The 26,931-nt window shown below is 40.9% G+C and overlaps 1 protein-coding gene across 2 annotated transcripts in view; it reads right to left on the bottom strand.

Moving 5' to 3' along the window:
* SPTBN2 (spectrin beta, non-erythrocytic 2) overlaps nucleotides 1–26,931 on the bottom strand; it is a 151,616-nt gene that overhangs the window by 15,722 nt on the left and 108,963 nt on the right. For both annotated transcript variants that reach the window (XM_069739881.1, XM_069739882.1), the window contains 18 exons: nucleotides 26,486–26,637; nucleotides 19,628–19,801; nucleotides 17,562–17,653; nucleotides 17,177–17,257; nucleotides 16,511–16,626; nucleotides 14,827–14,939; nucleotides 13,995–14,182; nucleotides 11,055–11,172; nucleotides 10,778–10,936; nucleotides 9,740–10,042; nucleotides 9,500–9,653; nucleotides 8,510–9,380; nucleotides 8,138–8,275; nucleotides 5,867–6,623; nucleotides 4,876–5,078; nucleotides 4,546–4,636; nucleotides 3,597–3,743; nucleotides 1,556–1,819 (listed from right to left, as the gene is read on the bottom strand). In XM_069739881.1, coding sequence (XP_069595982.1) covers nucleotides 1,556–1,819; nucleotides 3,597–3,743; nucleotides 4,546–4,636; nucleotides 4,876–5,078; nucleotides 5,867–6,623; nucleotides 8,138–8,275; nucleotides 8,510–9,380; nucleotides 9,500–9,653; nucleotides 9,740–10,042; nucleotides 10,778–10,936; nucleotides 11,055–11,172; nucleotides 13,995–14,182; nucleotides 14,827–14,939; nucleotides 16,511–16,626; nucleotides 17,177–17,257; nucleotides 17,562–17,653; nucleotides 19,628–19,801; nucleotides 26,486–26,637 — 4,121 coding nt within the window. The remainder of the gene's footprint in view (nucleotides 1–1,555; nucleotides 1,820–3,596; nucleotides 3,744–4,545; nucleotides 4,637–4,875; nucleotides 5,079–5,866; nucleotides 6,624–8,137; nucleotides 8,276–8,509; nucleotides 9,381–9,499; nucleotides 9,654–9,739; nucleotides 10,043–10,777; nucleotides 10,937–11,054; nucleotides 11,173–13,994; nucleotides 14,183–14,826; nucleotides 14,940–16,510; nucleotides 16,627–17,176; nucleotides 17,258–17,561; nucleotides 17,654–19,627; nucleotides 19,802–26,485; nucleotides 26,638–26,931) is intronic.

Here is a 26,931-nt window from a genome sequence, read left to right as displayed (position 1 = left end):
TCAAAACTCGCCACATGCAAAACTAGCCTCACGCAAAACTCACCACACGTGCAAAACTTGCACATGCGGAAAAAATTGCCACATGCACAAAAGTTGCAACACATGCAAAAGTTGCCTCACACAAAACTTGCACATACTCAAAACGCACCACACATAAAACTCGCCATGTACAAAACTTGCTGCACACAACTTGCTACACTAACCTGTCACATGCAACTCGACACAAAAAGTTGCTACACGCATGTCGCCACACAAAACTCATCTCACAAAAGTCGCTACATGCATGTCGCCACACGCAACTCAACACACACAACTTGACACATGAAACTCGCCCTAAAACACACACAAGTCTGGTATTATCCTTCAAAAGAAAAATCTGAATAATAAGCAGACAAACTACAACAAATGTACCATATAGGAAATACGGCAGCTGTCAGTCACATGACCTGTCTATTATGTGTATGTGTGAGCTAATATATACTGCCAGGGGGAGGGCTTCCTGTTGGCTGGGGATTTATCAGGCTGCCAATTTAGCTTACAAATACTGAGGTAAAAATACTGAGCAAATAACGTGTGAACGAGGTCTAATACAGGAGGAGATGACACACAGGTATATACTATATACAGGGGAGATGACACAGGTATATACTATATACAGGAGAGATGACACAGATATATACTATATACAGGAGGAGATGACCTACGGGTATATACTATATACAGGAGATGACCTACGGGTATATACTATATACAGGAGATGACCTACGGGTATATACTATATACAGGAGATGACCTACGGGTATATACTATATACAGGAGATGACCTACGGGTATATACTATATACAGGAGATGACCTACGGGTATATACTATATACAGGAGATGACCTACGGGTATATACTATATACAGGAGATGACCTACGGGTATATACTATATACAGGAGAGATGACACAGGTATATACTATATACAGGAGAGATGACACAGGTATATACTATATACAGGAGGAGATGACATACGGGTATATACTATATACAGGAGATGACCTACGGGTATATACTATATACAGGAGATGACCTACGGGTATATACTATATACAGGAGATGACCTACGGGTATATACTATATACAGGAGATGACCTACGGGTATATACTATATACAGGAGATGACCTACGGGTATATACTATATACAGGAGATGACCTACGGGTATATACTATATACAGGAGATGACCTACGGGTATATACTATATACAGGAGATGACCTACAGGTATATACTATATACAGGAGATGACCTACAGGTATATACTATATACAGGAGATGACCTACAGGTATATACTATATACAGGAGATGAAAAACATGTATATGCTGAGGGGAAAAAGAGATGTGGGGGAAAATGAGAGGCGTCAGGGGGAAAATGAGAGGCGTCAGGGGGAAAATGAGAGGCGTCAGGGGGAAAATGAGAGAAGTGAGGTGCTATAACTAACCACAGATATTTACTATGCCCAGGCAACGCCGGGCTCTTCAGCTAGTTACATATAGAAGTGACCTCCTACCTGTTGCTTGTTTAACAGTATGTTCACACTGGTGAGATCTTTCCCATAATCATCAGAATGGAGCTGGCCTTCAAGATTTTGTAACCAGCCTTCTAACGCAGAGCAACTTTGTGTGAATAGCTCTGCCCTGTTGGCATCAAACAGGCACTGGGCTTTACTCTGCGTGGTGGACTCCAACTCATCCCACAGGGCATGTAGGGAATCCAGTTTCTCTCGCACGACTGGTTCAAGTTCTGGCTTTTCGGCGATCAGCTGCTGTCCTTCCTGCAAAGAATCATATGGATTTTAACTAAAAGAAGTAAAAATCGATTGTCAATGAGATAATACGAGCATCACGCGGCTGCATGTCTCGTGAATGTTTAACAGCGGCAACACATGCAGGGATGGTCTAACAAAAAGGCAATCCGTGCAAGTATATTGCAGCTGTCAAAATGCGGCAAAACATGCAGTTGCAGGGACTGGAACATATTTTTCACGCCGAAGTCACTTGGTTAGCACCAGAGCATGCTCAGATAATAGCTTATCCCAGCATGCTCACTAATCATTAGTTACTAAAAGTCTCTGTTTTCAAGAATGGAGAGATTTTTCATTTAATTTTTTTTGCTGCACTTTGCTTATATTACCGGCCACCTCGGAGAGAGCACAGTTCAGGCCGGCGGCATTAAGTCATTACTCCAACAGTCAAACAAGCTGGAGAGCAGCGCTCCCAAGCAAGCAGAAAGCCAGGAAGAGGTGCACTTCTGCAGTAAACAACAACTAAGTTTTCAGCTCCTCATACACAAAATACATCTGAATTGGGCAGCAGATGTAAATTGGAAGAAGGGATTGGACATGTTGGAAAACCGATAAGTCCACTCTCCCTATGAGGCTGCGGTCACACTAGCAGTATTTGGTCAGTATTTTACATCAGTATTTGTAGCCAAAACCAGGAGTGGGTGATAAATCCAGAAGTGGTGCATATGTTTCTATTATACTTTTCCTCTATTTGTTCCACTTCTGGTTTTGGTTACAAATACTGATGGAAAATACTGACCAAATACTGATAGTGTGACGGCAGCCTTAAAATAAACATGGCTGAGATGAGATGAAAAATATAGTGGCTGGCCCACCAAAAAATAATAAATGTTCGGCAGACATTCTTATATGCATTACCAGCTTCAGGGTAAAAAAAAAAAAAAAAAAAAAAAAAACACAAAACCCACATACCATCTAGGCCATCTCTAGCAAATCACTACACATAACTTAATATTGTATATCTTTCAACAAAGGCTTCCAGACCTCTTTAAAAGTCAATCAGTGAAACAACAATTACAACATCCCAAGTAATAATTACCGCAAAGAAAAAAATAAATAAATAAAATTAGGATTACTTTCATACATCTGCGTTTTACAGACCGGTTGAGGGTTTCCTGACCCGAACGACACCGCCTTGTTTATGCCTATGTGGCTGTTGAGTTTGGGTCAGGAGACCACCAGCCGGACCGGAAACCACAGTGTACACCGCCTTGTTTATGCCTATGTGGCTGTTGAGTTTGGGCCAGGAGACCACCAGTCGGTCGGGAAACCACAGTGTACACCGCCTTGTTTATGCCTATGTGGCTGTTGAGTTTGGGCCAGGAGACCACCAGTCGGTCGGGAAACCACAGTGTACACCGCCTTGTTTATGCCTATGTGGCTGTTGAGTTTGGGCCAGGAGACCACCAGCCAGACCGGAAACCACAGTGTACACCGCCTTGTTTATGCCTATGTGGCTGTTGAGTTTGGGTCAGGAGACCACCAGCCAGACCGGAAACCACAGTCCATACACAGACATGTAAATGCAGCCTAAGAGACAAATTCAGATATCCGTGGTAATCGGTCCAAGACTGGACCGCTAATGCACGGACTGTCCGGCGGCTCATCTGACCTGAGCGTTGACAGCTTCGTGTATTTCTATAAAGGTGTTGTGTTATTGGGTCAGGAGAGCCGCCGGACAGTCTGTCGATCTTGGATCGTTTTACACAGACGTCTGAATGAGCCCTCATCCTGAGTTATCGTTCACCTTGTCTATTTTGTCCAGCCAGTCTTTATTTGATGCCAGCTCAGCCATAAACGCTTGGTGCTTCTGCCACTTGCTGTGAAGGTTACGAGCTTCATCGTAAGAGACGTCCTGAGCCGTCAACATCTTCTCATTAATCCACAGAGTCAGCTGTAACAAAGGGTAGAGTATTTTATTCTGTACTTTAACCTTTTTTGTGCCTTCCCCTCCACAACTTTTTCTTTCACTAACCATATGAGTTTTGTTTTTTGTTGTTTTTTTTTTCTTTAATTGCAGGACTAGTTGTAGTTTTGAATGGGACCATCCCGACCTAGCACAGCAATGTTATTTTTCTAACAGAACTATTTCTATAGCACAATTTTCTTCTTGCCAAATCAATGTCAAAATAATCATTTTTGAACTGTGAAAATCTCAATTTGAACGTTCAAATCAAAGACTTTCCAGAAGTCCTATGTAACATTAAAAAATGCAAATCAATATCTTGAAAGCTAAAAACACAAATATTACAGTTTCTGTTGGGTTTTATGGAATCCCATATAAGCCAAGCTAAGATGCTACCACACTACTCCCGATACGTAAAATCTGTTTAAAATGTAAAAAGTGGTGGGGAATGAGAGATTGCTCCAAGTATACTCCCATTTAGAAGAACCCTGGCTTACCAGTTGTGTTAATAAAAGCAGATTTGATTTAAAAAAAAAAAAAAAAGTGTGTAATGTTTAGCTAAATGCCACCAATAAATATGGCGCAACCTCTGCCCTCCTGGAGCAGTGGTAAGCTGTCCTAATTAAGGACCGTAATAATAAACCTTCCCCCCCATTAGATCTGAAATGTGTATATGAGGGGGATTTTGAGATCTGTGTCAGTAAAATAAGAGTTCTGACTGCTATAAAAATATATTAAAAATATAAGAAATATCAGATGGGTGGAAATTTGCTTTAGTAGAGCTGTGTACCTCTTGAGAGTCCTGGAGGAAATGTTGTAGATCCCGATTGTCTTTCAGTCGAGATAGAACGTCGTTGGCCGTGGCACGGTTTTTCTTGTGCCTAAAAAGTAAAAAACAAAATAAAAATAAAAATAAAAAACAAAAATGCACAGAAGAAACTCAACAACTAAAATTGGGCAATGAGTTGTCTGCCGTCTCTCACTCATCTCACAGAAAATACAGAAGGATGCCAAAGGAATGGACCCATCATCAGATCCATGTCCTGAGACTCCTAGGAGGGGCATTATCACCGAAATCTTTTAAAAAAATATATCAACTGATTGCCGCATTGTGACTCGCCTCTCATCAATGGACGTGACTTTTTCCTGAATCTTTTCAGAGTTGACGTTTTCCTCTTGAATAAGTTTCTTTCCAGATTCCACCAGGCCACGGATTTTCTCATCATTCGCATCCATTGTGGTCATAAAGTCCTCATGGCGCTTGATTGCGGCTTCAGCTGCCTGGAGGGTTGTGGGCATTTCCGTATGGGATAAGACATATTCCTAAAAGTAGATAAATAGGGCTTGATTATGGAAAAAAAAAAGGACGACAGGATGGCATCATCCATGTGGTTATACCTCTTCATTACAGAAAGCAAACTTTTAAATATTTTTTTTTTTTAGGACTAAGATCAGTCCACTTTTCTGCTTGATTAGGGCTGTACATTATTAATAGGGTTTATCGGTTTTAAAAATGTAAGTAGCATCCTTAGAATGGGCAATAATAAATTGGTGGGGGTCTAGTTCATGATACCCCCCACAAATCAGCTGGCATTTCATGGCTTACCAGGCATAGCTCCAGTCATTTAGTTGCAACTTTGGCTTACAGCTTTGTCTCATTTACATGTATGAAATTAAACTGCAAACCATCATGATCCTTACTTACATTGACATTTTTATTTTATTTTTTTTTTAACTTTTTCGCAATTGTGCTTCATTAAAAAAAAGTAGCAGATTGCCTACAAAGAGGAGCTCAGAAGTCGGAAGAAAGCGTTAAACTCTCCCATCCATCCAAACAGTATAGAAGGCAAACTAGGCAAAATTTAGTGATGAAACCCAATTGCAAAATGATTTTTTTTTTCCACCAGAAATACAGGCATTTAAGTGAATATAAAATGTCCAAGTTGTCCATACCCATTAAAGCATGGAGCGGAGCAATGCAAGAAATCAAGAGTAGCTGACTGGCAGGGATGCCCAAAAGTCAGATAGGTCATTGCGCATGAATTGGAAAACCCATTTAATAAATGACGCATGGGGTAATAATACACAAGTAGAAGCCTATGATGTCTCACCTGGTTATTCAGGAAACCTTCCACTTGCTTTGTGTCTCTCAGGAACACTTGGAAGCTGTACCCCTGAGAAAGCAGCTGGTGCCGGTTTTCCCACATTTGTCCCAACTCATTCCAGCCGGTGTCCAGCGCCTTCAGCCTCTGCTGCAGAAACATATATTGGGCATCTGTCTGACCACGAGTGACTTCCTCGCCCACATCCCTAATTCGCTTGTAATCCGCCCCGTAGCGCTCAATTTCATTTCTGATGCCTTCATGCTGTGCGAGCAAACGCTCCGCCTCAACTAGATCCGCGGGGAAATCCTCCGAAGCGACTGCGGTTTGTGCTCGTGACAGCCAGCTCTGGAAGTCATCTAGGTCCCGCAGAAAGCCTTGAAGCTTGCTTGCTTCGCCCAAAGTTTCTTCCCTTCTCTTCATTGTATCCTTCAGTTCATCCCACGTCTCGTCTATGTCGGACAGACTGCCAGCTATAGCGGAGGCTTTTTGTGGGTGCTCTGAGATTAGCTTTTCCGATTCCGCATGGAGATCACCAACTTTTCCCTGTATGGCTTCTAGATCACGTTCCATGCCGGTAAGTTTACGCTGGAGGGCGGTGACTCCGGCCAAGTCATTTCCCAGGCTCTGCGTAGATTCAATCACCTTGGTCTTCTCTCTCATCCAGCACACGGTCTCATTACACTCCAGGTGATAATTCTGTATTTCAAGAGCGGAGTCCAGAGCGCTTCTCTTCTGACCTACAAGCTGACGGAAATTATTCCATCTGGAAAGAGTAAGAAAAAAAAAAAAAAAAGGGGTTTATACTCAAACGTATCAGAAAAAAAAAACATCAACTTGTTAAGTATTAGTCTTAGCAAATGTTTACTAAAATAATTTAGGGTACAAGAATTCACAGTAAATGATGTTCTCCGGAACCGGACAAAGTTTACTGTAATGAGCACAGCACATCTTGACTAGAGTTGAGCACGGCAGAGAATATTGTTTTTGCAATATTCGCTAAACACAGCCGAACGTAATTTGCGTTGATGGCAGTAGAAATGAATGAATATGTTCGGATCCGATCATCAAATATAAATTCGGCACGATTATGGCAAATTCAGATTCGGCGACCGATTCCGAACATATTCGTTCAACTCCAATATTGACTTTTCGGTGTATAAGAACACGGGTGGCTATTGTAGGATTACTTGTGTCATTTATGAAGGTCACAGTGTCCTACTGTTATGACCACAGATTACACCACAAGTGGTGGATATGCCAAGAACAAATATTGTGCTACCTTTACCCCAATAGGGAATGTTCATGCATCAATTATGATAGTCTGGTTTTCTCCGACTACCCGAAGGCATGATGGCTCTGGACACAGGTATAGGGCCCTAATCCCACAATGTTTCTGCATTATATCTAGGGATTCTGTCCAAATCCCCAAAAAATGGAATTCAGGATGGAATCAATGGAGACATAGATTGCAATGATGCAAATGTAGACTGAATGAATTAAGAGCTAGGTTTCTGGAGGAGTCCATTTTTTCATCCAAGCATACATACATGTGATACCGGTGTGTAAAATATATATGCTTTAGGTGCTGTGTCTGAATCCTGTTTCCAGGGGATTCAGATAGAATTCCCAGACCTAATGCAAAAACGCTTTGTGAAAATGGCCTAAGATTGTTAACTCTTTTTCGGTGCACATTCAGTAGAGATTCAGGCATGCTAGTGCAAAAGAAAAATTCCCACTTAGCACTTTACACCAGAAAGTTGATTGGGGGGAAAAAAAATTGCTTTTTTTCTGCAATGCAACACGTAGTTATGGAAAAAGTTTTGCAAGTTGCAATACTTGGCAAAGGAAAGATTATCTTGTGCAGTACAAACTGGAAGAGGACCTGCTTTACTGTTGAAGAACAAGACACCTATCAGACAACACAAAGCATATTCTATCAATTGTGGATTAGAAAAACAATAAAATGATGTCCTCAAATGTTTAGAACTGGACATGCCTTTTAAATAATATATATTTAAGACAAAGTCCCTCTAAATCTGCGAATATGCTTAAATATTCTGTGTGAACGATTCTCTTTGAATGACCCAGATTCTGAAAATATTGCATCTGAATCACACAAACTATGTCTCCCTGGTGCCCCTTAAAGGAAACTTTTTTTATTTTTATTTATTTATTTTTAAATCTTACATGACGTTTTCTGAACATATGTAGCACTAAACGGTGCATTACATTCACACAACATCAGAATTAGGAAAACCTCCAGAGCAAGTTTCTTACCGTGCGTTCAGCTGGTCTTGTATGTCCCGGATGCTTTCCTCATTTCGGTGGTCAGTATCAAGCAGCAGTCCGGCCACTTCATTTACATCAGCTATTCTGGATGCCAAGTTGTTCATCTCCGCTTCTAGCGTTTCAAACCTGCGACAACATCGATCCATCAGGATAAAAATATAATGACAATTGGCTAGGCAACTTGTAAAGAAATCTTTGCATGACAACTGCAAGTATTTAACTCCATGATTTTAGACTACAGAAAATATGCAATGACCACCTGTAGATATGATGACATTTTGGTGGACTCGTTTGCTAGATACTTGGGTATGTGCATGCTCATTTTGTAGAAGGACATCTGCAATAATCTACACCAATTACCTTTGCTGAATTACTTCCAGATCTTCAAGTTTCTCCGGGATCTCCATTCCGTTTAGCCACTGCTCTTTCTCATCTATCCAAAGGATACAAGCATCCGCTTCACTAAACATTTTGTAAAGAGCCAGGGAGTCCTGAAGAGCCTGCTTCCGATGGGCAGCCAAGGTCACCAACTCTTCATAACGTTGCTCCAGAGCAGGAAGTCTTCCATCAACCTCAGGAGAATGAGCGTAGGATGGTGGTAAAACACTGGCTTGTTCATGCAGTGCGTCAATAGCTGGTCGGTGATTGAGGATCTCCTCTTCCACGTCCTTATGTTTTTTAATTAACCTCTGTGTAGAGTACTCATCGTGGCCTACATCATTGGACGAAACCAGCCTTAAAGTGTCTAAAATCCAAACCTCTGCATCATTGGCATCAGCTTGGAACTGGTAGTAGCTGTAGGCTTCCCTTAATTTGCTTCCCCGGTCTTCAGCCAAGGCTTCAAGCTGCTTCCATTGTCCTTTCACTTCGAATATTTTTTCTTCAATTTCTCCAGCTCCAAAATGGCCCTGTGCTACCAGCTCATCACCTTCAGCCACAGTCTGCTGTAACGGCCCGTAACGCCCGCTCATTTCATCTCGGAAAGCATTGTGCTTGCTGATTAACCTTAAGGAGCTGGTGATGTCTTTACCATAGTCATCAGACAAAAGAAGGCGACTTTGTTCTCGGATCCAAGCTTCTTCTTCACCCATATCCCAGAAAAATTTCCAAAGCCTCCTCGATTCTTCCAGCTTTGATCTTCGAGCTGCAGACAGATTGCACAATTCTGCATATTGTTGCTCTAAGAGCTGCACACGCTTACGCACCACTTCAGGATCACACGGTTTATAACCTAAATGATAAAAAAAATATATATTTGTAATTTGTATTAAATTCCACAATTTTCGTGTTCTTAATTCGCTTTCCTTCATCTTAACCTGTCCACATCATTACTTGTCATTTTCTACAAACCTTCATCATCATCCATGAACTTTCGGGCGACAGCGCCCACTGATTTTACACGTTCTGCTTGCACAGCGATATCAGCCTCTACTAATGTGTGAGTTTGTAAAAGATCTTCTACGCCATGAAGGTGTTTCCCGTAATCTTCAGACTGCAGGCGACCCTGAGGGAAGAAGACAAGAATAGATACAGTTTTACCTTCTAACCCAACTATTGTGCACAATGGAAGCTCTAGAATCATCTCCCCACCTTCATTTCATCTGTCCAATCCATGAGATACAACAGATCTTGGAACATTCTTTGAAGTTCTAGATTCATCAAGAGTCTTTGTCGTCTGGCCGCAACCAGTTCCCTTAGATAATCCCACAAACGGGTCACATTGCTCTTGCGAGCCAAAATTCTTCTAATGTCGTGATAATTCTCTGCCTCTAGTTCATTGGCAACGGCATTGACGGCTTGTACACGCTCGCTGTATGCAACAATGTCTGTCTCGATCGCTTCATGTTTCCGGACGGCAGCTTCAACTGCAGCAAGGTCCACGCCAAAGTTATCCTGCAACGTAAAGAGGGAAGATCGGCTCCATTTTAGGGAGTTTGGGTGGGCTCTTAGGAAATGCTAAAATCAATCTCATCAGCATTCAATTAAGTTTAACCGGTTGTTCTCATCTTCTATCTTTGAGAGCACACTGCTACTCTGCCTCTCAACGTTCTGCTTGCCGGGGGGCAGTGCACTCATCCTGATTGACAGTTCGGACCAGAGGCATGGTTCCAATGGCGATCGAGGCATCTTTGCCACCGCAGCATCGGAATGGCGCATTGGGCAATGAAGATTGTCAGATCCAGCGATCCGGCCACCTTCAGAGCACGGTTTACAAGCTCACATACCCAAAGTGATTGCAAGCATGTGGTCTTTGCGTAAGAAACTGGCTACCTCGGTGGTCCAATCGCTGGGACCTCCACTGATTGGGAGAATGGGTTTCTGAAAAGCCACATAACGGCACAGAATATGGGCCTGCTGGAGACACCAGAATATTGCACTAAGCCACTTTTGGCATAAACAATGAATAGAGTGGCCACCGCTCTATTCTAATGGATCATCACATTGTACTAGTCTTCCTGGGAGAGGAACCAAGGACTGACCCCCTTGCAATCAGCGAGTTGTTACAAAGCCCGCAGACAGGAGAGAGTTCGGTCTACCCCTTCAACCACTTATGGTGCAACTGATGAAATAATGAAGGATTTAAAAAAAAAAAAAAAATCCAAAAATGACTCAAGAAACCGTAAATACCTGTGACACGAGGCGCTGATTCTCACTGAGCCAGGTCTCCCTCATGGCTGCCTTCCGATCAAATCTTGCCGCTAGCTGCTCTAATTTCTCCTGGCGAATCAGCTCATCACGCAAGGCAAGCTCTCGCTCATGTTCTGCCTTCTCCAGCCGCTCCCAAGCCTGGGAACAAAAAAAAAAAAAAAAAAGTAAAGTAAATTGTGTGATAGTGTCACAAGAAGATGTATAACCTTTAAAAAGAAAATGATTCAAAGTAGCGGAAGTGATAATTAATCTGTACCTTGTTTATATCAAATATGAGTTTTCCTTCCCTCGGGGTATAGACCTTTTGATTGTTTGCCCTCATTTTACTCTGTATGGTAAAGAGGAGAACTTCCAAATTTCCTTTTTCTGTGAATCTGAAACCACATATCAAGATACAAGTGATACAGTACAGCTGCCGCCATCTACGAAACCACAAAATGATTCTATACACGCACAAGTCACATATATAACGGGATGGTTCCAATACTGTGCTATATTTTATACCAGTTATTACAGAATAATCATCACAGCAATGAAAGATATGTAGAGAACTCAGGACCAAGAATTCACAGTGGGTGACTGTCACAGCTCACCTACTCCTCCTCTCTGCACAGGTCACAGAGCATGCCCGCTATACTCCACCATAGAGGTCAATAAACATCTCTAGACTATTGTGGCCTACGATCAATATTCAAGGCAGATCTCTGCCTTTATAATCACTTATGATCATGTGACCCCCATATAGACAGTATGTAAACAAATATATAATATACGGTATATATTTTTCTTTACATATACAGGTCTTTATTTTACATGAGTAAAATAAAAATTACATGAAAAATTATATATCATGTATATGTGAAAAAATATACATGACATGTATTTTTTATATACATGGTATATGTTTATTTTATATATGTATACATATGATTTTTTTTACATATGTAAAAATTATACATGACGTATATGTAATTGTTAAAATTTAAATGGACTTTTACATTTTTTTTTTCCCCCACGCAAAAAAAGTATATGTACGTACATTATGTATATATATATATATATATATATATATATATATATATATATATATATATATATATATATATATATATATATATATATATACACACATACATATATATGTACATACATAGATATATACACATATATATATATATATATATATATATATATATATATATATATATATATATATATATATATATATATATATATATATATACACACATACATACACATATATACATATATACATACACACACATACACATTTTTATCTAAATAAATATATATTTTCATTTGATTATGTGTAAAATAAAAAAAAGTAAAAGTCACATGCATACCGTATATATTTTATTTTTCCACTTACACAATAATAAATATTATTAAATTGTATTTCACTATACATATTTCTTTTATATTTTATTCATGTAACTTTTTGGGGTGTATGATTGTAAAGGCAGCTATATATTTTTCTCTTGAATTTCTCTTACAGATTCGGTTAGACGTTTATTTCACTTTTTTTTTCCATTTTGATGCATGCAGAAAGAAACGAAACAGCTTGGAAGTTTCTAAGGGGAAGGTGTGTAAAGCAGAAGATTTATAGAGAAGATTATAGGGGAGAGGAAATGCTTTTGATATCTCCTAGTAAAGTTTTGGCTGGGTGAAGGGTGCAGGATTAGGAACAGCCGGTTGCATGCGCTGATGAGGAGTCGCTTATGCACAGGTAGGGTGTTGACTCGGGCAATCAACCAACAGCTCAAGTCTAATAAAATCCCTCAAATCTTCAAGACTTGTCCAGGCTCCTACAATGTTACCGGTGTAATAGGAGCAGAATGATGTATGTACCCGGTGACGTCACACAGCCACCGATGTAGAAGCACAAATTGGCAGAATGGAGTCCAGTGGGCGGTCTCATGAGTGCCTTCCTTGTATAAGTGAGCACAGATGACGTCTAAGCCCCCCAAAAAGGTTTCATGTGGATAAATGGTCATTTAGGATTTCACTTTTTAATGCAACTGAACTTTAACACTTTCATGACTGGACAATATTTCCTTTTGTCCTCAATTTCTTTGAAGGGCCATAACTTTTCCTGTCGACACAGCTGTACAAAGATTTGTTTTTACAGGAACAATTCATTTTACCATATGATGTACCGAAAAATAGAAAAAAAAAATAAAAACTATTGTGGTGGAATAAACTATATTTTTTGGGTGTCGGGGAGAGAAAAAGAAAATTCAGCACCATTTGAGTTTGAGACCCATACATTTTTCTCATTGACTTTTTTATGCACAGAGCTGAGGTTTATTAATGATACCATTTTGGGGTACATGTGACACAGTTTCATATATTTTTGTATTGCATTTTTTTGTGTGGGATAAATGCAGTAACTGAAAAAACGGCAATTCTGGCATAAGAATTCTGGCCTTTAACTGAACAGTTTAAATTATTTTTACTGTTAAATTATATTATTTTTTGAGCATTCAGACTTTTACAGACAATGCTACATATGTTAATTTTTTTTTTCATTTCCTTACTTTTCACCAAAGAAAATAGGGGAATGTGGGGGGCGCATTTAACTTTTTTTTATCCCAGTTAAGCAACTTGAATCTTGATCACTTATAATACTGCAAGACTATTGTATTATAATATATAGCTTATTGGGCTTTGTATGACACCCCAAGATGTTTGTCATGGGGGCCTTAAGCAGACCCCCGGTTGTGATGGCAACCGGAGCATGAGTGGCACGCAGGCCTTTTAAACAATACTGTCAAGAATGGGCAGTCTTTAAATGGTTAAAGCTAGATCCAGTTACTGCTGTTCCAGGCAGATGCTGACTGTACAACACGGCCAGCATCTGCCTGGTATGGAGCAGGCTCAGCTCCTGATCCCGCTCCCTACACTCCACATGCGGCCTGTGACAAAAATGTATATCTCAGGTCGTTAAGAATGTTGTTGTGTTCTCCCAGAAGGGTCAACCCTTTATCTAAACACCCGTACAGCATTTTTTTTCTGGTTGGACTTGGACCATTCTTGCATTGGCATGGTCAACCCATTGAATAACCAAATCTAAAGTTTTGTCCTTGTGTGACAAAACTTGTTAAAATGTATCTGACTAACCCAAAAACATTATTCAGATAAGGCTTTACATAGCAATTCTGGGGGTGGGACTCACTTGGGGGGCTTCTCTACTGTTCGGTAAGTGTTGAAAGCTTGGAGCTGGTTCTGCACACCACTCAGGGAGTTGGCCAACTTTCGATCATTGAGTGTAATGATCATCTGCTCAATCCACTGTAGAAGCTCAGATGCCAGGCGCTCGTAATTCTCAATGAGCTGGTCTGCTTCAATCGCGTGGTCCAACACCTACAAAATTGCACGGTAGAACATAAGCAACGTCAAGATATTTTTTATTTTTTTATTAAGGCCGTAGGTTGGGATTTCATTATTAAGGTCCTACTTGAACGACAAACCCTCCAATATTGCGTTTTAACACCCCCCCCCCCCCCCCCAAAACAAAATATAAAAATACCCTGATTTGCATGAAACCTTAGTCCCAGAATTTAATTTTAGGCTCTTTGACTGAAAGTGATGAAAATAAACAAGTGTATTTGTAGGACGAGTCGGCATGACGTAGTCTTGCGGGTCATATAAAAAGTGCACCTGCAGCAATAAGGAAGGGCGATTCACACAATAATAATCCTGCATTTCTCTAATAAATTGCCTTCTTGGGTTGGGCCCGGCTTTACCTTGACAACCTAGTATTTTAAAGCCAAATTCTTAAAACAAAGGTTACACTTATATGTGTAGTTTACAGCTCCACAGCGATCAACGAGAACGTTCCCCTCCTATATCATCCAATAAAGCAGATTGTATCGCAACATAACCAAATATTATACACCAGAGACGTACCGAAACTGGCACTCCCCGAGCCTAATAAGACCGACTACATGACTTATGCCAAAATATTCTCTTCATCTACCAGAGGAAAAAACAAAAAAGTCAAGTACCTTGCCAATACGTTTCCCCTCCACCGCCAGGGCCTTCATCTTTGAGAAGTAGTGGTAGAATGTGGCCACGTATGTAATGATGGACTTCTCATCTGGCTGGTCTACGTTTACGTCTTGGGGAAAAAAAAAAAAAAAAAAAAGAAGGAAGGAAAACTTAGGTTTCCAGTCTATCAAGAGTCGATGAAGACATCGCCACTTTATATACAATTTTAAAAAAATACCATACATATACAAACGCAATCATTTTGGACATGACACACATGGCATAGCTACATAAATGCAGGAACAGGCATTTTTGTCACTAGTTTACTTTTTATGCCATTTTAACACCTTCTGATCGTGTGAACGATATATATATATATATATTTGTATTTTACAAGTGTGGAAAGATAAAAAGTATTTTTCACACTTGCAAAATACAAACTTTTTACAGTAGTTTTTTGTTTATACGATAGGAAGGTGTTAAAATGGCATAAAAAGTAGACCAGCGGAAAAATGCCTGAGTGCTTGGGCAGAAAGAACGACATTAAAAACGATAAGCAACGGCCGATTTGCTTTTTTCCGTCCGACTAATTTTTAATGTGCCCCAAAATGGTTATTACAAATATATAACAACTCTACAACTTGTTGGCTTAGTATTCCCAACCTACACATTATTTATATGAATTATACCAAGTGGTAAATGGAAATGTAGAAAAAAAAAAAAAAAAAAAAAAGACAAAAACAAAAAAAAGCCACGCAGACACGGATGGGGATAAGGAGCCACGCAGACACGGATAGGGAAAGGGAGCCACGCAGGCAAGGATGAGGAGAAGGAGCCACACAGGCAAGGATGGGGATAAGGAGCCATGCATACAAGGATGAGGAGAAGGAGCCACGCAGGCAAGGATGAGGAGAAGGAGCAACACAGGCAAGGATGGGGATAAGGAGCCATGCATACAAGGATGAGGAGAAGGAGCCACGCAGGCAAGGATGGGGATAAGGAGCCACACAGGCAAGGATGAGGAGAAGGAGCCACACAGGCAAGGATGAGGAGAAGGAGCCACGCAGGCAAGGATGGGGATAAGGAGCCACACAGGCAAGGATGGGGATAAGGAGCCACGCATACAAGGATGAGGATAAGGAGCCACGCAGGCAAGGATGGGGATAAGGTGCCATGCATACAAGGATGAGGAGAATGAGCCACGCATACAATGATGGAGATGAGGAACCACGGAGACAAGGATGGGAATAAGGAGCCATGCATACAAGGATGAGGAGAAGGAGCCACGCATACAAGGATGAGAAGAAGGAGCCACGCAGGCAAGGATGGGAATAAGGAGCCACGCATACAAGGATGAGGAGAAGGCGCCACGCATACAATGATGGGGATGAGGAACCACGGAGACAAGGATGGGAATAAGGAGCCATGCATACAAGGATGAGGATGAGAGGACAATGCATACCCGGCTTATAATTGAGTCAATACATTTTCCGAGTTTTTCAATGCAAAATTAGGTGCCTCAGCTTATACACAAGTATATATGGTAATAATAATATTAAAAAAAAAAAAAAAAAAAATACAGAAACGAAATTTATTTGGCTGCACCAAAATAAAAAAAAAAAATAAATAAAAAATGGGCTCATCCTTGAGTTAAATTCAAGCAAATATCCCCAGTGTGAACCAAGCCAAAAGGTTATTTACCTTCAGGATCCAGGAGCTTAGTGAGGCCCAGCTCACGCTCAGCAATGTTGAATGCATTTTGTAAGTTGTGGTGAGCATTGGATTTCTTCAGAGTGTCAAAGTCAATAATATCCGGCCTGGAGAGAATAAGAACAAGATCAGACGACTTCATGTGAAGATCACAGCTCTTCATACATCGCAGTCATCCCAGACAAGCACTTATCTGTACAACGACCACAAGTAATACAGGGACCTGTAGCTCAAGTGGATGTGCATGGTGACATCCACTCAGATAGTGACAGACCGCTTTTAGTGGTCGTAACCATGGATACCTAAGCTACTGCAATGCCCAGCATGACATAAGCGACACAGAAAATCTGAAGAACTGTACTACATTTGTAATTGGAGGTTATCCCTAATATTATTATTACACCTACTACATATTGGGATAGGATCTAATAGATCGCATGGGAGATGGGAATACCCCTTTAAAGCTTCTCCTACAGTAAAAACATTGATGGAGTTCAAATGGCACATCAGAGAATATATATATATATATATATATATATATATATATATATATATATATATATATATATATATATATATATATATCAATATATATATCACACATACACACACATACATACGTACTATTGTTATTATTTTTTTTTTTAAGTTTCCGACCTGTGCTTGTGCACGATGGCATTAAATGCTAGCCCGTCGCGCCAACTTGTTGTGAAGTTGTGTACGTTAACATTTGGATACCTAAAACAAAAGGAAAAAAAAACATTTAATGACATCAGCCACAAATTACATCTTTAAAAAATATATATGTGAATATCATAACGTCATCTAACTGGAGAGATTAAATTACACTTTACATTGGTAAACTACACTTTCAGCTTCTAGTTTGCAATGCAAATACTTCACGTGAACACAACAGAAAACATTTTCGGGCACAGATTATCTCATGGATAGACATGAGCGATATTAGATTTTTCTTCTTTTCTCTTTTTTATTTTATTAGATGACGGAATATAGAAAAGCCGCTCATTTGTTTAATGCTCACCCGGCAGTCTTCATTTGACACCACAGTAATAAGGCATCCTTGGCCGACTTCTTCTCTTTATTGTCTTCTGTCTCTACACTAATATCTTGAATCTACAAGAAAACACAGGATTTCCTTGAATCTGGGATCTTTCCCATTACTGGATGAGAGTTCTGGGTTTCACGCATACGGCTGCACGGTGGCGCCAATACTATGTTACGGGGCCCCCAACAGTACACTTGAAGAAAAAAAAAAAACTTCTGCAACATGATCAGATGATTTATTGTAGAGGCATTACCTCCTCAACTGCTTCTAGGGGACAACCACCATCACTGCGCCATATGGGGCATCATACGACGTGCCTATGGCTCCATAGCACAGAGCTGAGCAGACTCCGGTCTTAAAGAGGTTATCCTCCATTGGGGTGACAACTGATTTTTAGATTTTTTTAAATAAATGTATTTAGGGCTAATAATTATTTTTGTAATTGGGTGTCATAAAAAAAAAAAAAAAAAAAAATGAATTTCTCTCTTTCTCTAACAATTAGTTAATTGAGAATCCATTGCTGAGCTCGTTCTGATTGAATGACGGGAGGCTTTGGAAATATTTTCTGTCCTTTCCTGAGCTCCTGTCTGCAGATTTACGGCAACAGACAACATCAAAGTTGAGTTTGATGCAAAAAAAAGAAAATAAAGAAAAAAGACAAACAGTGAACTTTTTTTTTTTTAAATGAAACCCAATTGCAAAAATAATGGCATCCCTAAATACATGCATTATTTTTGCAATTGGGTTTCATTCAAAATGTTCACCATTTGGCTTTTACTGGCTATTTATTTTGCTGGAAACTCATCTTTGCTAATTTATGGTCACAGACCACATCAAAGAAGAGCTCAGGAAAAGACAAAAAAAAAAATAATATAATAATGTTGTGCCCAAGTTTAGTACCAAGAAGGACACATACAGAGGTCTGGGACATGCCCTTTCCCTCTCGCCAATGATTGGGCAGATGGACATTTGTGTAAATGGCCGTACCCAACCGTTGCTCCATGTAAACATATGACAATCAAATGACAAAAAGCAGCATCATTTGTGATTTTATTGCATCCTTTAGGCCAGGGGTGGGCAATTAATTTTGCCATGGGGCTGCATGAGAAATTTGGATGGTTTTAGAGGGCCGGACTAATATTTGTCACTTGTGCCCCCATTCTGTCCTTATTTGTCACTTGTGCCCCCATAGTGAGAAATCAGGACAGTATGGGGGCACAAGTAACAAATCAGGACAGTATGGGGCCCATACTGTTCCGATTTGTCACTTATGCCCCCATACTGTCCTGATTTGTCTCTTGTACCCCCATAGTGACAAATCAGGACAGTATGGATGGGGGCACAAGTGACAAATCAGGACAGTATGGGGCCCATACTGTCCTGATTTGTCACTTATGCCCCCATCATACTGTCCTGACTCCTGATAATTGTGCCCCACACAGCCCACGGTCCGGTTTGTGCTGCCCCCATCTGCATCCCCCCCCCAGGGCTGGCCGCTGCTCCATTACCTGGTCCCCGCGGCTGCGGTATGGAGCACCGGCACCGACCGACCCCACAAGTTGCAGTACACAGCCGCACAAAACACCAGCGTCCGGCGCAGCAGCCTGTGTCACACTCAGTGACGTCACCCGCTGCTGGCGCTTCCCTGATGCGGAAGTGCCAGCGGCGGTCAGCGCCTCTCACTGTTTCAATGCAAGGCGCGCAGGCGCTGGAGTGGCTGAAGGGAAGGGGAACCTGGCGTAGCGACGCGCAGCAGCCTCACTGTCTCTGGCGGCTGTGCCAGTGCCGCGGGCCGTTTAAAATCGTCAGGCGGGCCGGATGCGGCCCGCGGGCCGCATCTTGCCCAGGTCTGCTTTAGGCTGAAAATTATCCAAATGCATCCAATTATTGTACAAGTCTTGATGGTGTGGGAAATATTTGTGTAATGCTAGCAGAAAATTAAAAATGGCAGAGGCAAGTGTCCTATAAAAAGTGAAATGTGGATTTATGGTTTAGCTAAGGGAGGGGAGAAGCAATTTTGAAAAAAAAATAATTATTACTACCTGGAAACGGAGGATGATCGTCCAAATAAGTCCTAGAGTCAGACGGTGGTTACCATCTACAATGTCGTGGGATCCCATGTTCTCCAAATGGACTTTCTGCTCCTTCAAGAACTGCAGAGCTTTGTCAACATTTTCAAGGCAATGAATCCGCATACGACCTTTTGTGGGCTTGGGCTGTACAAAAACAAATGTCAATCTGTTTTACAAAGTCTGATAAGAAAGACATAGCAGATTGCAGAAACTGGACAACATAGATCTCATACAAAAGGATAAAAAAAAACAAAACAAACAACTTGTCTCCTCAGATCCACTCTGCACCCCCAAGGAGCAACAGCCATGAACCAGCATCCCCTACACATGATGGTCTTTGGTTTGGTGAATCCGTGATGTCTCAAGCCTTGGTTCAGACATTGACTTATGGGGTGGCAAGCTATAGGTGGACCTAGAGAGACCGCTTTCTTTCTGGGATACTTTATTTTCCCTTAAAGTGGCTTACGAAAGGTGCCAGAGTCAAGGGCCAAACGTTTTTGTGATTGAGACAAATTTTGATTTTCAGTTTTCTGCTTCAATGTTTTTCCGTCTTTTAGTTGGTTGTTTCTACGGTCACTGAAGTACAATTATATAAGCAATCCATAAGTTTTTAAAACTTCTGACACATACATCTAGTTTATGTAAAGTCTCAGTATTTACAGTGTTGACCCTTATTTTTCCAACACACCCCTGGTAGCTGGATATCAGCTTCTGATCCAAATCCTGATTGATGGTAACCATTTTTTGCCTAATCAGTGCTTGGAGTTTATCACAATTTCTCGAGTTTTTTTTGTCCTCCCACTTTGAGGATTGACTACAACTTCTTAGCGGAAGTGAGATCTGGAGAGTTTCCAGACCATGGACCGAAAATTTCAAGGTTTGATTCACTTAGTTATTACTTTTGCCTTGTAACATGGTCTCCATCATGAATGGTGGGAGAAAAAGTTGGTCTAGGAGTAGAGTTAGATCTATTTATTCATAGCAGTAATTTTAGGCAAAATTGTGAGTGCGCCCCCTCCATAGAAAAAAAAAAAAACAGGATGGTTTACTGGTGGGCAAAACCCAGGACTCATGGTAGCACTCAACTTTTCTTCTCTGGACAATCATTTTTCCAGATGTCCCAAACTGTCTAAAGGAGGCTTCAGAGAAAATTTATTCCCAGTCCTCTGCAGTTCCTGCAACATTATTTTCTCTGATTTAGGCTGGGTTCACATTGCGTTAGTGGGTATCCGCTAACGGAATCCGTTACATAGCGCCACTAACGCAATGTAACGGATCCGTTAGCGCACCCATTGACCGCAATGTATGTAACGCATCCCTAACGCATTCCATTTTTGGCATGTGTTACGTTAGCGATGTTCCGTTATTTTCTGACGGACCTCGAACGCTGTCTGCAGCGTTTTGTGTCCGTTCTCGCTAGTGCGATCGCTAAACGCGATCCTTTTTGGACATTGCGTTAACGCAGTCCGTTAGCGTATGCACTAAACGGACTGCACTAACGCAATGTGAACCTAGCCTAAGCCATCTTTAGAGGATTTAAAAAAGGAAGAAATGTCGTGAACGGACTTGGTACACTGGTGGCTCCTATTACAGGACCGCGCTGGTATCGGTGACCTCTTTACTATAAATCGTTCTGTCACATGTTCGTGAAGGTAGAAGGCACAGCGAGAAACCGGAGGTTATACACCAGTGGGAAGGCAATGGGGCCATACGTTATACACCCGTGGTAACAGGACCGAATTTAAATCTTGAAGTCAATGTTTAAGATACAGTCATGGCCAAAAGTATTGACACCCCTGCAATTCTGTCAGATAATACTCAGTTTCTTCCTGAAAATGATTGCAAACACAAATTCTTTGGTATTATCTTCATTTAATTTGTCTTAAATGAAAAAACACAAGAGAATGAAGCAAAACATTGATAATTTCACACAACTCCAAAAATGGGCCAGACAAAAGTATTGGCACCCTCAGCCTAATACTTGGTTGCACAACCTTTAGCCAAAATAACTGCGACCAACCGCTTCCGGTAACCATCAATGAGTTTCTTACAAAGTTCTGCTGGAATTTTAGACCATTCTTCTTTGGCAAACTGCTCCAGGTCCCTGATATTTGGAGGGTGCCTTCTCCAAACTGCCATTTTTAGATCTCTCCACAAGTGTTCTATGGGATTCAGGTCTGGACTCATTGCTGGCCACCTTAGAAGTCTCCAGTGCTTTCTCTCAAACCATTTTCTAGTGCTTTTTGAAGTGTGTTTTGGGTCAGTGTCCTGCTGGAAGACCCATGACCTCTGAGGGAGACCCAGCTTTCTCACACTGGGCCCTACATTATGCTGCAAAATTTGTTGGTAGTCTTCAGACTTCATAATGACATGCACACGGTCAAGCAGTCCAGTGCCAGAGGCAGCAAAGCAACCCCAAAACATCAGGGAGCCTCTGCCATGTTTGACTGTAGGGACCGTGTTCTTTTCTTTGAATGCCTCTCTTTTTCTGCTGTAAACTCTATGTTGATGCCTTTGCCCAAAAAGCTCTACTTTTGTCTCATCTGACCAGAGAACATTCTTCCAAAACGTTTTAGGCTTTTTCAGGTAAGTTTTGGCAAACTCCAGCCTGGCTTTTTTATGTCTCGGGATAAGAAGTGGGGTCTTCCTGGGTCTCCTACCATACAATCCCTTTTCATTCAGACGCCGACGGATAGTACGGGTTGACACTGTTGTACCCTCGGACTGCAGGGCAGCTTGAACTTGTTTGGATGTTAGTCGAGGTTCTTTATCCAACATCCACACAATCTTGCGTTGAAATCTCTTGTCAATTTTTATTTTCTGTCCACATCTAGGGAGGTTAGCCACAGCGCCATGGGCTTTAAACTTCTTGATGACACTGCGCACGGTAGACACAGGAACATTCAGGTCTTTGGAGATGGACTTGTAGCCTTGAGATTGCTCATGCTTCCTCACAATTTGGTTTCTCAAGTCTTCAGACAGTTCTTTGGTCTTCTTTCTTTTCTCCATGCTCAATGTAGTGCACACAAGGACACAGGACAGCGGTTGAGTCAACTTTAATCCATGTCAACTGTCTGCAAGTGTGATTTAGTTATTGCCAACACCTGTTAGGTGCCACAGGTAAGTTACAGGTGCTGTTAATTACACAAATTAGAGAAGCATCACATGATTTTTCGAACAGTGCCAATACCTTTGTCCACCCCCTTTTTTCTGTTTGGTGTGAAATTATATCCAATTTGGCTTTAGGACAATTCTGTGTGTTTTTTCATTTAAGACAAATTAAATGAAGATAATAATACCAAATAATTTGTGTTTGCAATCATTTTCAGGAAGAAAATTAGTATTCTCTAACAGAATTGCAGGGAGTGTCAATACTTTTGGCCATGACTGTATATTCCAATACTTTCGTCCATAGAGTGTATGTGACGGGCTACTTTGGACATGCTGGCTTTCATTTATTTATTTATTTGTCATCCATTAAGGCTAGGTTCATACTGCGTTTTATGCGTCCATTAGGCGGACTACGTTACACAGCGGCGTAACGCAGTCCGTTAATGCCGCCATTGAGCCCAATATCGGACGCATCGCTAGCGCATGCCCAAAATGGGCGAGTGCTAGCGATGTGCCGTCATTGAGTGACGGACCCTGAGACGCGGACTGCAGTGTTTCCGGGTCCGTCACTGCTAGCGCAGATAGAGCATCTGCTAGCTCTATCTGCGCTAGCGCGATGTCATGTCGGCACTTGCATTAACAGCAGACCGTTAACACAATGTGAACCTAGCCTAACACAGAAGCCTCAGCTTGATCAAGGATAGAGATCATACACCCATGTCATCTCATGTATACATATTTGATCTCGAGGATAAATTTAAATCCCAGTGTAAAACTATCAAAACAAAAATTGCACCAAGTAAGATCCACCCTTCATGTAAAATATGGGAGTCATGGGGCCTGACAATATGGGAAAATTGTTAATATTTAATAATAAATAATAATCTTTATTTTTATATAGCGCTAACATATTCCGCAGCGCTTTACACACATTATCATCGCTGTCCCCGATGGGGCTCACAATCTAAATTCCCTATCAGTATATCTTTGGAACCTATACTTCTGAAAATTGGCCAAAAATGGAAATACAGATCATCCTTGAATGCAGAATTGTCATTTATCTAACTATGAAGATTGCATTTTTACAACCCAATAACAAAAAAACAGTAATATTAAGCTCTGTAAACTGTTTTATGTTTGTCTTTTTTTGGGTGGAGTGGAGGTTTAATAGTTCGTCCAACAGCAGGTATTAATCTAGAATAACACACCGATCCCTTTTCACTCCAGCATCAACGCTCCAGTGATTCCTGCAGTGATAAGATCACGGCCATCCGTCACATGAATGCTGCAGCCAAGGCGAAGCTTGAAATTCGCTTGCAATGTCTGCTGCAGAAGTTACACTACATTTTCGCTGCTGGACATATATACATATAATTATAAAATAATATATATATATATATATATATATATATATATATATATATATATATATATATATATATACATATACATATACATACATACATATACATACACACAGAAGTTTGCTTGGACACTCATTTAGAGATTTTTCTGTATTTTCATGACTATGAAAATTGTACATTCACACTGTAGGCATCAAAACTATGATTTAACACATGTGGAATTATATACTTAATTTCATTTGTTTCACACCTTTTGTTATGTCTTATATTCTAGGTTCTTCAAAGTAGCCACCTTTTGCTTTGATGACTGCTTTGCACACTCTTGGCATTCTCTTGATGAGATTCAAGAGGTAGTCACCGGGAATGGTTTTCACTTCACAGGTGTGCCCTGTCAGGTTCAATAATTGGGATTTCTTGCCTTATAAATGGGGTTGGGACCATCAGTTGTGTTGTGCAGAAGTCCGGTGGATACACAGCTGATAGTCCTACTGAATAGACTGTTAGAATTTGTATTATGGCAAGAAAAAAAGCAGCTAAGTAAAGAAAAACGAGTGGCCATCATTACTTTAAGAAATGAAGGTCAGTCAGTCCGAAAAATTGGGCAAACTTTTAAAGTGTCCCCAAGTGCAGTGGCAAAAACCATCAAGTGCTACAAAGAAACTGGCTCACATGAGGAGCGCCCCAGGAAAGGAAGACCAAGAGTCATCTCTGCTTCTGAGGATAAGTTTATCCGAGTCACCAGCCTCAGAAATCGCAGGTTAACAGCAGCTCAGATTAGAGACCAGGTCAATGCCACACAGAGGTCTAGCAGCAGACACATCTCTACAACAAGTGTTAAGAGGAGACTTTGTACACATAGCTGTAGGAAACCACTGCTAAGGACAGGCAACAAGCAGAAGAGACTTGTATGGACTAAAGAACCCAAGGAATGGACATTAGACCAGTGGAAATCTGTGCTTTGGTCTGATGAGTTTAAATTTGAGATCTTTGGTTCCAACCACCGTGTCTTTGTGCGACGCAGAAAAGGTGAACGGATGGACTCTACATGCCTGGTCCCCACCGTGAAGCATGGAGGAGGAGGTGTGATGGTGTGGGGGTGCTTTGCTGGTGACACTGTTGGGGATTTATTCAAAATTGAAGGCATACTGAACTAGCATGAGTACCACAGCATCTCGTAGCAGCATGCTATTCCATCCGGTTTGCGTTTAGTTGGACCATCATTTATTTTTCAACAGGACAATGACCCCAAACACACCTCCAGGCTGTGTAAGGGCTATTTGACCAAGAAGGAGAGTGATGGGGTGCTACGCCAGATGACCTGGCCTCCACAGTCACCAGACCTGAACCCAATCGAGATGGTTTGGGGTGAGCTGGGCCGCAGAGTGAAGGCAAAAGGGCCAACAAGTGCTAAGCATCTCTGGGAACTCCTTCAAGATTGTTGGAAGACCATTCCCGGTGACTACCTCTTGAAGCTCATCAAGAGAATGCCAAGAATGTACAAAGCAGTCATCCAAGCAAAAGGAGGCTACTTTGAAGAACCTAGAATATAAGACATAACAAAAAAGTGTGAAACAACTGAAATTAAGTATATAATTCCACATGTGTTAATTCATGGCAATCCATCATCCGGAGTATTTATCCTGCATTGTGTTGGTGGGTGTAATTGCAAAACAGAATTTCTCCAAAATCTATAAATCTCCAGGAAATGTACATATATTGCACATTTTGTTGAGGTGTTGAACATGCATGCAGCCATTCAGTACGTGACAACCAACATGGCCCTATAGGTGTCATCACGCTTTCCTATACACCTTAATGGCACATCTGCCCTCCATCTGCTCACATCACTTAAAATGTAGGAAATTTCTACAGTTTACAACAGAATCTATTATATATTTTTTACTGTTAAGTGCATAATTTTTTTTGCATCTCAAGATAGAAAATATGGATCACAGATTTAGGATCTAGTGACCATCGTTATAGGAAAACTAGTAGCAGTAATTGCCTACAAGTAGGTTTCCCGGTTTACATAGGGTGCCATGTTCAGGCCAGAAGGGAGAGACGCTACAAAAAGTGTCTTTTGCTCTTGGAGGACCAATCCTGTATTACAGAGAAAACCCATTATTTTGAATGCAATGCTTCATTTTCCCTGTGGTGGTGCTGCTGTAAAATGAAAGACTGCCTGGTTTCGCCCAGAATGCAAGTAGGGGGTTCCAGTTAGGAGACACTTTGGACAATCCTTAATTTGTTACCATGGTCCCTTGATATATTTTTCAGTGCAAATCCCCCTTTAATTGCTAAAAAAGAATCTTGTGAGCAGACATGAGTAGTTGTCGTTCATTGATCCACTCACCAGCTGTTCTCCAGAGAGTACTTCCAAAAGTCGGATCAGCATCCTTCCATCTCGCAGGTCATTGTACAGATCAGAGATCCTACAAGTGACGCGGGCAAGGTGAGAATTGACCCATTTGGTAAATGTTTTCTTTTGGACTGCTTCACGTTCATCTGTAGAGTTGTAAAGAGAAGAAATAACTTAATATATAAAATTTCTTAGAAGGAAATAAAAATCAGAAAATATAAGACAAGCGCTGTATCTTTCCTACCATTAAAGCCATTTAAGCAATTGATATTTGAGAACTTAGATAAAAAAAAAACTACTATAAAATCTAGAACTGTACAAGTCTTAGTTAATGGATAAGACCGGAGACAGACGTTTCACCCTGCTTCATAGGGGAAGGGAAGGATGCCCCCAGATGAAGCAGGGTGAAACGGATGCCCCCAGATGAAGCAGGGTGAAAC

This window comes from Ranitomeya imitator, chromosome 9 (assembly GCF_032444005.1).
Source record: "Ranitomeya imitator isolate aRanImi1 chromosome 9, aRanImi1.pri, whole genome shotgun sequence".
NCBI lineage: Eukaryota > Metazoa > Chordata > Amphibia > Anura > Dendrobatidae > Ranitomeya > Ranitomeya imitator.
This window is presented reverse-complemented; position numbering and strand designations above follow the sequence as displayed.